Source organism: Nomia melanderi, chromosome 7, assembly GCF_051020985.1.
Source record: "Nomia melanderi isolate GNS246 chromosome 7, iyNomMela1, whole genome shotgun sequence".
NCBI classification, from domain to species: domain Eukaryota; kingdom Metazoa; phylum Arthropoda; class Insecta; order Hymenoptera; family Halictidae; genus Nomia; species Nomia melanderi.
The window spans coordinates 15,151,672-15,166,172 of record NC_135005.1 but is presented as its reverse complement, the minus strand read 5'-3'; the positions used below and the strand labels follow the sequence as shown (position 1 = coordinate 15,166,172).

Genomic DNA, 14,501 nt, shown 5'->3' with positions numbered 1-14,501 from the left:
CATCTAGACACGATGACAGGGACGATGACAGTCTAACTTTATTAACTAGATTAACCTGATTAACCTATCCTTGACAGGGGAACACATTATAAAATCCATGGGATTATGTAAAGACAAGCATATTTATTTCTTAGAAAAATATTTATAAAAATTACAAAAGTTTAGCAAAATTGTTACATCAATATCATACATGTAAAAATTGGACGGATTCATTTTTTTCATATAAACTGTTGTGAGGTTACAGTCTCATTCATTTTTCTGTTCACTAAATACGTGAAGAAATTATTATAAAAATTGTTTAGACACACAACAGAAAAAGATTAGGCAAATCTTCATACATGATTATCAAAGGTACAATTGTTACCAATTATTTGTTACATAAATTGTTTAGAAAAATTTCATTTGTATATAAAAATGGACGGAATTGTTAGCACTACTTATTTTGTATGTATAAAAAGTGTTGTACACAAAGGTATATATATATAATGCATTATTTCCTTCAGCAGCTATGCTACTTTAAACTAGATGCAAGTATAAAATTCAAATTGCAATTTGAATTGTCATGCAGTATATAAATATCTTTTGAGATTCAAGTTTTGATTGTTTTTCTACATATTGAAAGCTGCTGCTTGAAAACAACTACTGATATCTACTTGGTAATATTAGGCCATAGAAACAGAAAGTTTTCTAGAATACGCTTTTCCTTCCCATTCTTGGTCTGACGGCAACGTGGAGTGCCGCAATTTACACAGACGAGAACCATACTTCAGTATGACTATTATGACGCAAACTACAATAAGAGTCAAACACGTGGTTGCCGGCCAAAATATGTGTAGTCCCATTTTCCTTTAGTTTTCTAACTTAAGCTACTCTCAAAATTTTATAGCTTTACCCTGTGTACTTTGTACACCTATCGTTTAACTTTGGCTATATAATGTGTTACTTGGTTTAACACTGATAAAGTGTGATGGCTGTGACTAATATATTATAACTTCATTAATATTTGTATGAAAGTGAATGTGCATAATGCGAGATTTAATGTCTAATTCTCTCTCACTAGTCTCTGTTAAATTTCACTCTCACGTTTTTGCATCTCCATATATTCTTGTGATTGTGGCGTAGAACTATAAGATTCAGGATTATGGTATTGTAAAACTTCCTGTTTCTCTGGATATAAAATACGTCCAGGTTCTAATTCGCTTAAATCCAAAGGAGGAGACTTATGTGGTAGTACTGTCCACAGCGGTTGAATCCATCTATTTCCTATTTAAAGAAATTCAATGTTATGTAGTTAAAAGAAGCTGAATGTTTAAGAACAGATTATTTAAAACTTACCAGTGAACGGGCTCTGCCAATAGTCTCTGTGTCGAGAACAGAAGCAAAATCCAATATTCAAAATACACAGGAACACAAATATTACAGAACAGATTGAGATAGCGACATAAAATGGTATGAAATCACCATACTCATGCTTCTCGAAGAAGGGATTCTTCAGGTAATCCTCTCGCTCGTCTAGAATGGACATTTTTTATAAATTTTTAGACTCAGATACTTCTGAAAAAGATAAAGATGATTTTGCCTTATGTACATACACTTTTTAAAGAGCATGCAGATTTGTTTATTGACTGAAGAGATTTGGGTTTATATAAATAAAGAAACTGTCATTTGAACTTCAAAAACTATGCATTCAAAGTGTGGCAATTCTATATTTAATAGTGTGATTTCTAATTTATGAAATAATTTACTAAAACAAAACTGAAATCCTGAGTCATCTGTACTCAGGGAAGCGAAGGCGTGGCGTCAGGTCAACACTACGAAATTGTACTTAATGTTTCAATTAATTGCTCAATTAACAGATATAAAGATTTATTATACAATATACTCGTTAACGATTCGCATACAATTACATTCGATACAATCCTTTAATTTTAAATCTTACAAGATGAAAAGTTTAAGAAATAAGCAATAGGAATTTGGACAACATCAAATGGGTTAATGAAGACAACATATTAATGTGCTACTTACCGTACAGTAGTTCCCACTTTCTCCTCACTGTTTGTTTTGAGTATCAATACAACTGGTACTAACAAATTTCAGATCCAACGAAACCCTAGCTGTATTAACACTAGGACGCAATCAGTCAAATTACACTCATCACTGGACGCATTGGAATCTGTTACACTAACTTGTATTTGGGCGGGGCGTCGAATATGGTGGGAGAAATGAATGCGTTAAGTTCCGTTTGCATGTAATAATAGTGTCAGTTATATTTTTAAACAAATTTATCTTTTATTATTACTATCATTATTTATGACAATCTTGACTTAAACCATAACAACTGGTGCTTCTTAAGTTACTATTTTTAATTACTATCTTAACTTATTTTTTATATAATTTATATTTTGTAACCACAAATTTAATAAATCCTCAGACACGACAACAACGTACTTTTTGGTGCCGGCAACACTGTCAAAATTGGCTTTCCAAGCACATACATATGTACAGTGTTATATACAGTTCGGAAAACCCCTTAAACCCCCATGAGAAACCCCTCGAACCCCCACGAGAAATTCCTACGTGGCGCCACATAGTGCAAGACCGCTCAAACTTCTAGCCAACCAGTACCTGATTGTCTTGATCGTTTGATTCAGGTACATAAAGTCCACTAATCATCGGGACATTTTTTACGGTGTCATTATTTCAGAATAGTAAACAAAAAAGTATATTCTATGCAGAGTCTATACATATAAATTATTCTGTGACAGTACACATTCATTTCATATCAGTTAACGGATATGTCTTTTATAGATAATGTAGGAAACGTTATTAGATTAGAATTATATAATGATGTTATTACCGACGAGTGGTACCATTATTCCTGTCAGTGGTTTCATCTGTGAAAACGTTTATACAGCCATGTGACTGTTAGTGAGGTTATAGTGACGAATAATTATCATATATTTATTGTAGTTTTAACAGAAAACGCTTCTGATATTAATTTATTATGTACATAATATATAAAGAGTAACAATCAGTATGAAATTTATCACTAGTGCTGTTAAATCTTGTGCTGCTCGTACAGGCACATTAACTGAATTCGAAAGAATACCAACGATTTGCTTCGAAACTCCTTTGAGTCTTATTTATACAAAGGTAACACTGGATAACATTAAATCTAAAAGTTAAAAAGAAAAACACACTTTCTTTGTGTTTCATTTTTTTAGGGGGGACTTGTGCCGCATTTAACGAAAGATGCTTTCGAAAGGGTCACAAAAGAACCACAATTTCTATCTGTTTCATTGCCTTCTACTATGTTAATGTATACAGCAATGAAAGACATTGGTGTTAATTTCGCAAATTTTGTCAGCATGCAGGTGCGTTATTGTTTTTTGTTAATTTTATGCGTTACTTTTATTCATTAATTTAATACAACCTTAAAAATAATTTCTCTTTAGGAACATATAAATTTTCTATTGGTTACTGATCCAGCCTATTTGACACGTTCAGGATTTCAAAAGCTTGATACCATTGCTGTGTGGACCAAAACTGGCAGACACACAATGTCATCCAAAGATTATATGGACATTGTTGAAACATTTAAGCCAGACTGCTATGTTGCTTTATGTGATGGTGATACTAATATCAACACCAGTAAAAAAAGAGTTATGAAAGCTGTGAATCGTAGTAACATATTGTTTGAGCAATGTTTAGCCAGGCATAGTACATCTGATAATTTAAAGTCAACAGGATTATTAGCTGCTATAGAAGGTGGCTATAATATGGATGCTAGACTAGAATCAATAAATTATTTAAAAGATAAACCTGTAGTAGGATATGTAATAGATGGATTACATAATAATGGACCAGATGTGCAAAACATTTCACCACAGCAAGTTGAAGGAATAATAAAACAGACTATTGTAAGTCAGAAGATCTTTGTTATAGTTCAATGATTACTTATCAAATATAATTCCAGAGTCTTTTGCCAGCTGAAAAATTGAAAGTATCAATGGGATGCTGGAATCCGCTAACAGTATTAAACCTTATTGAATTAGGTGTAGATATATTTGATACATCGTATCCTTATGTAGCTGCAATGAATGCAGAAGCTTTAACATTTTTATGTGATCACAGTACCTGTAATAACAAATCATATGTGATATTATTCAAAGAGAAAAGGTATTGTAGTTGAATGAGTTTATAATTATTATATTTTTGTAGTAATTATTATTTTTTCGCAGGTATATAGAAGATTTTTCTCCAATATGCTCTCATTGTGAATGTCTTACATGCAAAAATCACACTAGAGCATATATACATCATTTACAAAACACGAGAGAAATGCTTTTTGAGATATTGTTAATGATGTGAGTCCTGCTAAATATGCATTATATTTTAATTTTTTTATTTATAGTATATTTATACATACCTAAATATACTTCTGTTTTTAGACACAATATTCATCAATACCTTGAATTCTTCAAAGCTATTCGAGAAAACATAAAAAATGGTACTTTCGACCAGTATAAACAAAAGATTGGATTAAAATTTGAAAACACTAGGATCACAGAGTCAAATGGAACGGATAAAATAGATGTGAAAGAAGTAAATACTATACATGCGTAATATCCGCACTAATAAAGTATTATCAATTTATCATGGTATTATAAATCGCACAATTTTTAATTAAGATAGTACAAAAGTTAGAAACCTCGTAAAATAATAGTTATTCGGGTAAAAAATTTGGGTCTAAGTAATTATAAGAGGAGTTACTAAAACTTTGTGGAAAATAATCTAGATCATAACTTCTACTATACAGTGGTGGTTTTATAGAAATCAATCTATGCAATGGGTCATGTAATGGTTTTTCAGCTTCTAATTGTGCTACTGCACAATCACCGCATAAATCTATTCCATCTGGACATTCTGCACAATGCCACCTTATGCCTGTTAAGGGTTCTTCTTCACACAGTGCACACTGTAAACAAAATGATTACCCATAAAAATAAATCCTTTTTAATTATTGTAATAAACGTAATATTTATATACCTTGTACCCAACATGTTTATATGTTGCAGAAGAACTTTCTTCCTTCTCAGCTTTCACTTGTCTTAACAATTCTATGTGCCTTAGTTCTGGATTATCTTCAATAATACTATTTCCGGCATCATCTTCCTGTAATCATTAATAGCTCCAATATTACTATGATGTACTTACATTTCTATGCATACAGTATACAACAAAATTAGTACATACAGATTCTTCTGTAATTGGTTGTTCTTTATTCTCATCCGGAATTGTAAAGGACATATCTTGATGTGGAAAAAATGTAGATCTCCTGAATAAAGAATAATTATTACGTTGATGCCTATGACCCATTCCTTTCTTTGCATCCAACTTCATTTTAGGACCTCGGCCAGGAATAGGCAACCCAGCTCTCAAGAGTTTAATAAAATATTTCTGAACTCTACTAGAAACTTGTTTCGGTGTTCTATTACCTATTAAACAAATAAGATGTAAATCACTACAGTGAAACAAAGATATCATTATTAATTCTATACCTAAAGCATTAGCTATTTTCGTCCAGCGTCTCATTTCCACTTCTTCCGGTGGATATTCAATCAATAATTCTTCTAATCTCTTCTGTTCCTCCACTGTCCATAATTGATTGAATGTTTCCGGTTTACTTTCATCGAAAGCACGACCTCGTACTAGAATCTGAATATTCCCACATACAAAACAAACATTATAAACTCAGAATATTTTAACCAGTGCGTATACATCAAACGACAATGTACCTTCCCATTCTCTTGTTCCGTTTTCGTCTGCATATGAGGTATAACATGTCCATGTCTAGTCTGTGGCCTCATACGCATATCAGGTACAGCTATGTTATATTGCGACCAGTCAATATAAGGGATTTCCGCAATTTTTTGCGGTCCCGGTAATTCTGGGAGCTCACCATTTTGTATCTGTGCGACGAACGATATCGGATCTTTCAGTGCTTTAGAACGAATGGACAGCAATTTATCCAGATCTTCTATAGCCTGGACACGTTGAGCTTCCAGTATAACAATCGTTTTCAAAAGAGTAGTGTAATCCTTGTTCCCCTTCAATGCTAGATGGTCCGATTCAAAATAAAATTCACTGGGCTCCTCGTCCTGACATTTCTTATCTTCTTCCTCCTCCATCGCTAATCAACTGTTAGCGTTGCTTGACAGGTGAAAATGCGTGTCCAGTGTAACACCTTAACCTAAATTATTTGTCAAAATAAAGCGAGCGACATGCGAAACGATCATATCAAATAAAATCGACAAAAATACATTCGTCCGTTTTTTATAATAGTGATCCGTTTTTCCTTGACGCTCTCGTTAACGGTGAAAAGATGTTTTAATAAATTACAAGAATACAGAGACACGTGGACTGAGCGCTGTTCGGTACAGTCTTACCGAATAATTATCTAAAGATAAAACAGATATTCTATAATTTTTATTTGCGATCCTAATCCTAATTTAATTTCAACATTCTTAATCGATACTTACTATCGCGACAGATAAGCGTCTAAGCTAGATTATATAAAATCACAGTAAGAGAAGAAAGTATTCATATACCGGTGGCATTTCACTTCGGAACAGTTGTATTAATTCCGATGACATCGTTGTATTAATTAATTTATTTCATATTCCAATGAAATCAGTGACGCGAGTAGAATTAATTAGAATATTCCTAAAATTGAATTAAGAACACATTGTGGCCAGTTATTTTTATGTATCAATTGATATAATAGAAAATGTATCATCAATTAAATGCAAGATTTCATTACAGACATATGCACTAAAAATATGTGCTTATAATAAATTTAATTAGTTCATACATGTCATACATCTTTTTGCAAGTGGATAGCGTGTTATATTGTTATATATAATTTCAGATGTATCTTACTGGATATTATATATTGACCCGTTTATTTTGAAAATGGTTTAAGTCCACTTAAAAAAGATTAAAAAACAATTAAAAAATTGAAAGATTATTCAGAATTGTAGCTATTATAATTATTAACTTGATTTGAGAAAAAAAATGTGCTTAACCCACTTTCAAAATAAACGGCTAATATTATTGTAACACTGTGTTATCAATTATTTTCATCAGACTGTACTTTGATACAACATTGCACTCTCATAATCTTGTACAAATAATTTGTAGCTTAGTATCACACTCGGATCGGTACGAAGAATGAAAAAACAAAGTTCAAAAAGTTACGAACACTTTTTTTTTCATTAACTTGTATACGCGTACGTCACGATATCCAATAAATATGTTATAATTTCCAGCTCAAGCGATAGCGCGACGCATTCAAACAGCTGGATTGAAACGAACTAAACTGTAGCGGTAATCAACAAGCTTCGAGGTTGTTAATTATTTAATACTACGACTTCTTCTTTTCGCGATTATTAAAAACATTTATTTATGTATAGATTATTACAAACATAAAGCAGATGCTTCTTTGGGATGCTATGAAAGAAATTAATTTGGCAATTACGCAAACTGAATTATTATATTGTTATATTGCTATATTATTATATTTTATATTTTATAATTATTATATTGTTATATTGTTATGTTGGTATATTGTTATATCGTTATATCGTTATATTGTCATATTGCTATATTGTTATATTGGTATATTATTATATTGTTATATTGCTCGGTAGTTCCAATGTTAAATTCAAAAACATGTCACATTTAATTACATGCAGATACATTTGATACATCATATTCTCAGCTGCAATGAATGCAGCTTTAACATTTTTATACGGTACCTGCAATAACGAATCACGTGACATCATTCAAAGAGAAAAGGTATCGCAGTCGAATGAGTTTAGAATTACTATATTTCCGTGGTAATTATTATTTTTTCGCTTCTCGTGTCTTACGTGCAACGTCTGAAACGAACAGAATTGTAGCTCCGAGAATATTGATCATTTAAATTCAAAAATACGTCATTGCTCACGAGCAACTCACCCACGCGAAACTGTACACAGCATCGTCGTATTCGGCTTTAAACCTTGCCCTATCGTTCATCCATGCGAATCTGAGCTTGATAAACCAAAGTGACGCATAATACCGTCGCGAAGAATGATTTCCCCGTTAAATCATTGGCAACGGAGGATAGAAGGAACAAAGACGGGAAGAGATACACGCTGTTGACCGTCCGGTTACTATTGACTCACGAAAACTCAACTGCGCTCCGACGCATTATCTTATCGGGTTTACCTATTTTCCATCAAATTGATGATTAACTCTCCGAAATACTGAACCGATCGGCAGAAGCTGACGCGCTTCATCCCCCCGCCATGTTTGTCGACTCCGTGGACGGTTCCGTGGCTACGGTAATTAATGTTTCAACCAGTAATTCAACGCACGACGGAAAACACGATTAGCTAGCATCGTGTAATCATTCTTTTTTCAACGCGTCGTATTACGTTTCGAACGATTTGCAAGGGGTTAGTCCAGTGTTTCTGATTTTTAAGGGGGGCAATTTGAAATTTGAAATATCACTTCATGTATTTCGCAGTATTCACGCACGCGAACAAAATGGCAGAAATATTATAATGAATATTATAATATAATACAATAATAAGTATTTAATATTTATTATTATGTTGTAATATAATATTTATTATAATATTATGTTATATTATAATATTCATTTTCATAATATTTATTTGAAATTTGAAATATCACTTTATATATTTCGCAATATTCACGCATGCGAACAAAATGGCAAAAATATTATAATGAATATTATAATATAATACAATAATAAGTATTTAATATTTATTATTGTATTATATTATAATATTATAATATAATAATAGTATTATATAATAATAAATATTATAGTATAATATAATAATGAATATTATAGTATAATATTATAATAAATATTATAATAAATATTATAATATAATATTAGCAATTATATATATGTTACACAGGGGGCATAAGAATTTTAGAAATTTCTAAATACAGCACAGCACAAAAGAGGAATCACTGGGTTAATCAATGGCTCATCGGCACCATGAAAGCGTTCACCTTAGAAACCCTCCGATCAGTTCCACGTGGGACAGCCCCCACAACTTTATTGTCAAGCTCGAATTGCCGATCGCGGTGGACAATTGGCAACAGCGACGTTGTCACGGGGGAGGCCAAGGTGGTACCCTTATCAGGGGAACCATCGAGCGGGAGCCTGTAAAAATGGCCAGCTGACCCGTTAACAGTTCAGTCTCAGCTTGGACATCTTCCGATAGCGTCGCACGCGGTCTTCGATCTGGCACGAGGAAGCCAGCCGATTCGTCGTCGTGTTCACCGTCGCGCGGGATCAGCTCCAAGCCGCCGGGGACAGCCTAGGAGCCCGCAAGATCCGAACGATGGGCCTTTGAGTCGCGAAATCGTCCCCGTTCGGTGAACATTTCCGTTTCCCTCGGTTCTATCGTGACCACGGACCGGAAAGAATGGAGAAGGAAACGGGCGCCGGTAAGATCGCGCTGAAACGAGAGCTGGGCCTCTTCAGCGCGGTCAGCATCATCTTGGCTGTCATGATCGGTAAGAGAACGCAACGTCGCCTCGACGAACTGACGCTATTCGATCCGAAGTTCATATTCCAACTGACATTTCACGTCGGACAGAACCGTGTTACACATACTTCGAATCATTCCTACGAGCGCGTTAGTCCGGCCATTTCCGGCGCTGCGGCCGGACGATTTCTTCGAATTAAAATCGCGATTATTGAGTTAAGACGTCGCCGGGAAATCGCGCGAAGGGTACGATGAATCGACACGTGTTCTGCAATTGGCAACCGTAGAATCCTGTGTTACTTCCGACGTTAACCCTTTGCACTCGACAATTCATTGGAAGTATTCATCACTTCGTGGCTAAATATTAACGATTTCGTAACACAATTGATTATAAATTAATCACTATTTTACTGTTTACTATTTATTTTACTATGACACTACTTCGATTTGCGTTGATACATTACACTAGGTTTAACATTGAATCGAAAATTTTATAAGTTCGCGTCGAATCAGGCGACACCTCGAGTGCAAAGGGTTAAGGGTAATTACTTTCCATCGGGATAATTGCCGGGTTTCGCTACCAAAGGCTGAGCGCGTTATCGGTAATACACTTACATAACGAAGCATCAGCCGTTCGTACGGTGGAATTTCGGCTCGAAGCAATTCCCCGAGGAATCCGGTCGATGATAGGAGCTCCTCGGCTCGCCTATCAACGGCACAGGTGTGTTTTACGCACGTTGACCGATGTTCGACGATCGAGTCACGCGTCGCGTAGCCGCGCGTCAAAGCGATTATTCCATTTCGCCGGGACACGTGTCAGTCTGGTGGACCGGTCGAAACGTCGTCGCGAGAGATAGACGATCCAACGGCGAACGGGCAGAGGTTCAGTCGCGATAACGAGCCGCTAAATTGAATTATCCGGCGGCTCGTCGCGAACCTTTCCTTTTCGTTTCTTCCCGTCGACACCGGCCTCGATCGATGGCACACGACGGAATTGCTACGTTTCTCGTCCGACTGCCGTTGACCGGTTGCGCGTTGATAACGGCCGAGCCGTTTATCTTGACCGACGATGGCTCGCTCCGATGTTTCGATGCGGTAATTAGCGGGTAATGTGATATTTGAAGAGGACTCGCGCGGCCGATGTGTTCAGGAGCAGTTAACAGTAATTGCATAATTGCGCGGATATGAATAAGCTGCTCGGCTTTTACAATAATAACGATCGCTCGGCGCTCGTTAATAGGGAGTCAAAGAGCGTCGACGGTTCTCACGGCTCTGGTTTGACGGCGAGATTTACGCTTCGACTGGTTGAACACTCTTCGATATTTCTGGATCGAAGAAAAAGCGAAACGCAATTTGTTCGGTTAATTAGGGTTTGAAGCGGATCGAAGGCGGAGTTTCTTTTGGGAATAGTCTCCTTTCCGAGGATTTATCGAGTATAACTTGTTGAGAATGTCGTTTATGTACTTTCGCCTCCAGATACGAGTAGATATTGTAGATTTATTTTCGTCGCTGATTGGCATCGACTCGAAATAATTCGTATTATCGCTATTATTGTATTGTACAGATGTCTGCTGCTCGAAATCGTTAAGCGGCTTGGGAACACGTTCTCGGAGCTGCTCGATCGAAGTTGAATATTTTCGTTTCTGTCACTTAAGTTTCATGAAACTGATATCAACGAACTCGGAAGATGTAATTGAATTTGACCAGAGAAAAGAGTCCATTGTAGTAATCGAGTTGATTATAATGAAACGCGTTAAGGATACTCCTTGTCATCGAGAAAAATTGTATAATTTGATTGATCGACGACCGACTTCTTTTTACGTGATAAACATTCGACGCCGGAGTTACTGCGAATGATTTATCGGAGCGTTGCGACGATCAACATAGTAGCTCGATATTTCCAGAGCTCACAATCACAAAGCCCCGATACTTTATCTGAGGCATCGCGGTACAATCTGACGAAGCTCTTGAATAACATCTAGATTATCCCAGTGTAATCCCGGTCGATCTGGTTCGATCGAGATCATCGGGATTTAAATAAAGAGGCGAAGCCGGTAGATTTTCCTCGGATAATTCATTCCGCGGCTCGAGGAAAACGAGGCGGGCGACGCGTCGCACCTCGCGGAAAGGAAACGATGAAAACTGACGTAACATTTCAGTAATTATGCGTACGTAGTTTGACACGATTAGGAATCAAGGGGGTTAATCAAGGTTAATCGCTGACCCACGCGCTCGAGTATTACGAGGCATTCTTCTCAAGTATATATCTCGCTGATCTTAATCAACTTTTCCAGGCTGACAAATCTGTCAGCGCTCTTGTTTTATCTGCGAATACAGTCGATGACAAATGCCTTGATTTTCCACGTCGATCTGTCAATTTGATTCTTCGAGCGTTTTGGTAAAAGATTTCGGAGTTGGGACGCAACGGAAGATTCTCGTTTCGTAACGTACTTTTAGGCGATAATTTCTGTTTGATCAAAACGATAACTTTCTTTTCGGAAAACTGAAATTATCGACAATCTACCGGCATATTTTTGATATCAGCGCGGCCTGCGTTGGGCAACAGTGATTGTACTGCTGAATAAGCTGTACGTGACAATTCCATCATTCTGAAGTTCCATTTTCTCTTCTTTTGTTGATTCAGCGACATTTCGTTATCACACTGTGTACGGTGGCGTGACTTATTTGTAAAAGAAACGGGAAGAAACTTTGTTGTTACATATTCCTCAGGGATTAATTAATTAATCAACTTACATTAATTAGCATGATTGAATGTATCCCTTGTTTCAATAACAATTGATTCAGCGACATTTCGTTATCATTTCACTGTGTACGGTGGGGTTTACTTATTTGTAAAAGAAGCGGGAAGAAACTTTGTTGTTATATTCCTCAGGGATTAATTAATCACCTTACATTAATTAGCGTGATTAAATGTATCCCTTGTTTCAATAGCAATTGATTCAGCGACATTTCGTTATCATTTCACTGTGTACGGTGGGGTTTACTTATTTGTAAAAGAAGCGAGAAGAAACTTTGTTGGTACATATTCCTCAGGAATTAATTAGTTAATCCCCTTATACAAAATTAGCATGATTAAATGTATCCCTTGTTTCAATAGCAATTGATACTCCATAATAATCTGCGTAAATAGCCTTCTTGAAGTTTAAATATAGCCACTTGCACAGCCTCCGTCAATGATGTTGATCCTCTTAAAATTATTTGCGGCTTAATTTAATACTTTTTAAACTTCTCCGCATATTCTAGGCGGACCGTTCCCCAAGCGCAGTTCATATCAAACGGATGTTTTCATTTCAAGGTTCTGGAATCTTCGTGTCTCCTACCAGTGCCCTTGAAAGATCAGGATCAGTGGGTTTCTGCCTAGTTGTCTGGAGCACATGCGGTTTGCTGTCTCTGCTCGGTGCTCTAGCCTTCGCCGAATTAAGCACGGTGGTTCCCCGGTCTGGCGCCGAATATGCCTACTTCATTGAAGCGTTCTCACCGTTGCATCATTATGCCGGTCAGATACCAGCATTTGTATGTTCCTGGATCTACGTGTTCCTGCTGCGGCCAGCCGAAGTGGCGGTAGTTATGCTGACATTCGCCGAGTACAGCGTGCAACCGTTCTCTCATTATTTAAGCGATCTGCCAGAGGAGTCAATGAGTCGGCTGAAGAAACTTATAGCCATGCTGGCTCTTGGATTAATCACGTACATCAATCTAACCAGCGTAAAGCTGTATGTAAAAGTGCAGAACATATTCACTGTTTGCAAAGTGGTCGCCTGTATGGTAGTGATCGGCGGTGGAATTTGGTGGCTTTGCGCTGGTCACACAGAACTCTTGAAAAATCCATTCCGTGGCAGTACCACTTCCCCTGGTGACATAGCCTTGGCCTTCTACAGCGGTTTATGGGCTTACGATGGATGGACATCTGCTGCTATCGTCACAGAGGAAATAAAGAAGCCAGAAGTGAATATTCTGAGGAGCATTATAATCGCTGTACCTCTAATTACTGTACTTTATGTCTCAATGAACTTAATGTATATGGCTGCGTTAACGATACCGGACATGGTCAGCGCTCCAGCTGTTGCGGTAATCTGGGCTGATAAAGTCTTACCCTATTGGCTGAGTTTCGCAATTCCTGTTGGTGTTGCTCTGTCCACGTTCGGCTGCAGTTTGAGTATCCAATTTGGAGTGTCGAGACTCTGCTATGTGGCCGGAGGAGAGGGCCACGTACCCAGAGTATTCAGTTTTGTTCATATGGAAAAAATGACACCAGCTGCAGCTGTAGGACTCCAGGGAATACTCGCGTTGATTTGCATGCTTCTGGGGAACATTATTGCTCTGATCGAGTTCGCCAGCTTCTTGACTTGGGTATTTTATGGACTTGCCATGGTGTCTCTAATAATTATGAGGAAAACGAAGCCGGACGCGCCCAGACCGTACAAAGTGCCGATTGTAATACCTTGGCTGGTATTGTGTGTCTCCATTTTTTTGGCTGTGACACCAATCATTCACGAGCCAACGCCTAAATATCTCTTTGCATTGCTATTCATTTTATTCGGTCTCGCCATCTACCATACATACGTGTATAAAAAAGTCAGAAGCACTTTGGCAGGTGAGTACAATTCAGAGCGTACAGTATAGTTTAGTAAGCTCAATAATACAAATTACTGACCCATTCTTTCTCTTCTAGCCAAGCTCACGTACCTGATTCAAGCCTTATGTCTAGTTGTTGCTCCAGATAAAGAAGACTGACGTGATGTAATTTTATAAATAACATTTAATGTATGTACATAGTGAAATATGCATAACATTCTAGCAAAGTATCTTAATTGTATTGCAGTTCTAGTATATGGGTTAAGGCTGGGTTTACAAAATCTGGAGAAATGAGATTATTTTCCTTATTGTTATCATTATTCAAAT

General features: G+C 36.7%; 5 protein-coding genes across 15 annotated transcripts; 2 read left to right on the top strand and 3 right to left on the bottom strand.

Annotated features, from left to right (window-relative positions):
- Window positions 1-103: 103 nt before the first annotated feature.
- wrm2 (wurmchen 2 transmembrane micropeptide) lies at window positions 104-842 on the bottom strand. The gene has a single exon (XM_031972310.2). It carries the CDS (start codon window positions 840-842, stop codon window positions 663-665), a length of 180 nt encoding a protein of 59 aa, XP_031828170.1. The 3' UTR covers window positions 104-662.
- Window positions 843-1,066: 224 nt separating this feature from the next.
- Window positions 1,067-2,221, bottom strand: wrm1 (wurmchen 1 transmembrane protein). Of its 2 annotated transcripts, XM_031972309.2 has the most exons (4): window positions 2,026-2,221; window positions 1,467-1,554; window positions 1,336-1,361; window positions 1,067-1,263 (listed from the first exon to the last, which is right to left on the bottom strand). In XM_031972309.2, the coding sequence occupies exons 2-4, from the start codon at window positions 1,523-1,525 to the stop codon at window positions 1,067-1,069; spliced, it is 282 nt and encodes a 93-aa protein (XP_031828169.1). In that variant the 5' UTR covers window positions 1,526-1,554; window positions 2,026-2,221. The 2 variants fall into 2 exon arrangements, with proteins under 2 accessions (XP_031828169.1, XP_031828168.1); XM_031972308.2 differs by having other exon boundaries at window positions 1,336-1,554; window positions 2,026-2,220.
- An 809-nt stretch (window positions 2,222-3,030) lies between these two features.
- LOC116425091 (queuine tRNA-ribosyltransferase accessory subunit 2) lies at window positions 3,031-4,626 on the top strand. The gene is made up of 6 exons (XM_031972306.2): window positions 3,031-3,153; window positions 3,225-3,374; window positions 3,456-3,920; window positions 3,977-4,179; window positions 4,242-4,367; window positions 4,452-4,626. Exons 1-6 carry the CDS (start codon window positions 3,037-3,039, stop codon window positions 4,624-4,626), a joined length of 1,236 nt encoding a protein of 411 aa, XP_031828166.1. The 5' UTR covers window positions 3,031-3,036.
- LOC116425083 (Ada2a-containing complex component 1) lies at window positions 4,383-10,621 on the bottom strand. Of its 10 annotated transcripts, none has more exons than XM_031972281.2 (9): window positions 10,194-10,618; window positions 8,023-8,274; window positions 7,821-7,943; window positions 6,543-6,726; window positions 5,799-6,460; window positions 5,562-5,718; window positions 5,257-5,498; window positions 5,050-5,175; window positions 4,383-4,978 (listed from the first exon to the last, which is right to left on the bottom strand). In XM_031972281.2, exons 5-9 carry the CDS (start codon window positions 6,189-6,191, stop codon window positions 4,727-4,729), a joined length of 1,170 nt encoding a protein of 389 aa, XP_031828141.1. In that variant the 5' UTR covers window positions 6,192-6,460; window positions 6,543-6,726; window positions 7,821-7,943; window positions 8,023-8,274; window positions 10,194-10,618; the 3' UTR covers window positions 4,383-4,726. The 10 variants fall into 10 exon arrangements, with proteins under 10 accessions (XP_031828141.1, XP_031828144.1, XP_076225221.1 ...); XM_031972284.2 differs by lacking the exon at window positions 10,194-10,618 and having other exon boundaries at window positions 5,799-6,253; window positions 6,324-6,460; window positions 8,023-8,833; XM_076369106.1 differs by lacking the exon at window positions 10,194-10,618 and having other exon boundaries at window positions 5,799-6,253; window positions 8,023-8,833.
- Window positions 9,105-14,424, top strand: LOC116425082 (b(0,+)-type amino acid transporter 1). The gene is made up of 3 exons (XM_031972280.2): window positions 9,105-9,606; window positions 12,895-14,193; window positions 14,272-14,424. Exons 1-3 carry the CDS (start codon window positions 9,516-9,518, stop codon window positions 14,331-14,333), a joined length of 1,452 nt encoding a protein of 483 aa, XP_031828140.1. The 5' UTR covers window positions 9,105-9,515; the 3' UTR covers window positions 14,334-14,424.
- Window positions 14,425-14,501: the final 77 nt, after the last annotated feature.

Coding starts and splice junctions, on each gene's coding strand:
- wrm2 (XM_031972310.2), bottom strand. CDS start 842: ATGGGACTACACATATTTTGGCCGGCAACCACGTGTTTGACTCTTATT.
- wrm1 (XM_031972308.2), bottom strand. CDS start 1,525: ATGTCCATTCTAGACGAGCGAGAGGATTACCTGAAGAATCCCTTCTTC. Junction 1,264..1,335: donor TTGGCAGAGCCCGTTCACTG/GTAAGTTTTAAA, acceptor TTCTTTAAATAG/GAAATAGATGGATTCAACCG.
- LOC116425091 (XM_031972306.2), top strand. CDS start 3,037: ATGAAATTTATCACTAGTGCTGTTAAATCTTGTGCTGCTCGTACAGGC. Junction 3,375..3,455: donor CAAATTTTGTCAGCATGCAG/GTGCGTTATTGT, acceptor ATTTCTCTTTAG/GAACATATAAATTTTCTATT. Junction 3,921..3,976: donor GAATAATAAAACAGACTATT/GTAAGTCAGAAG, acceptor ATATAATTCCAG/AGTCTTTTGCCAGCTGAAAA.
- LOC116425083 (XM_031972287.2), bottom strand. CDS start 6,191: ATGGAGGAGGAAGAAGATAAGAAATGTCAGGACGAGGAGCCCAGTGAA. Junction 5,719..5,798: donor CGGAACAAGAGAATGGGAAG/GTACATTGTCGT, acceptor GGGAATATTCAG/ATTCTAGTACGAGGTCGTGC. Junction 5,176..5,256: donor AACCAATTACAGAAGAATCT/GTATGTACTAAT, acceptor TAATGATTACAG/GAAGATGATGCCGGAAATAG.
- LOC116425082 (XM_031972280.2), top strand. CDS start 9,516: ATGGAGAAGGAAACGGGCGCCGGTAAGATCGCGCTGAAACGAGAGCTG. Junction 9,607..12,894: donor CATCTTGGCTGTCATGATCG/GTAAGAGAACGC, acceptor TTTCATTTCAAG/GTTCTGGAATCTTCGTGTCT. Junction 14,194..14,271: donor AGTCAGAAGCACTTTGGCAG/GTGAGTACAATT, acceptor TTTCTCTTCTAG/CCAAGCTCACGTACCTGATT.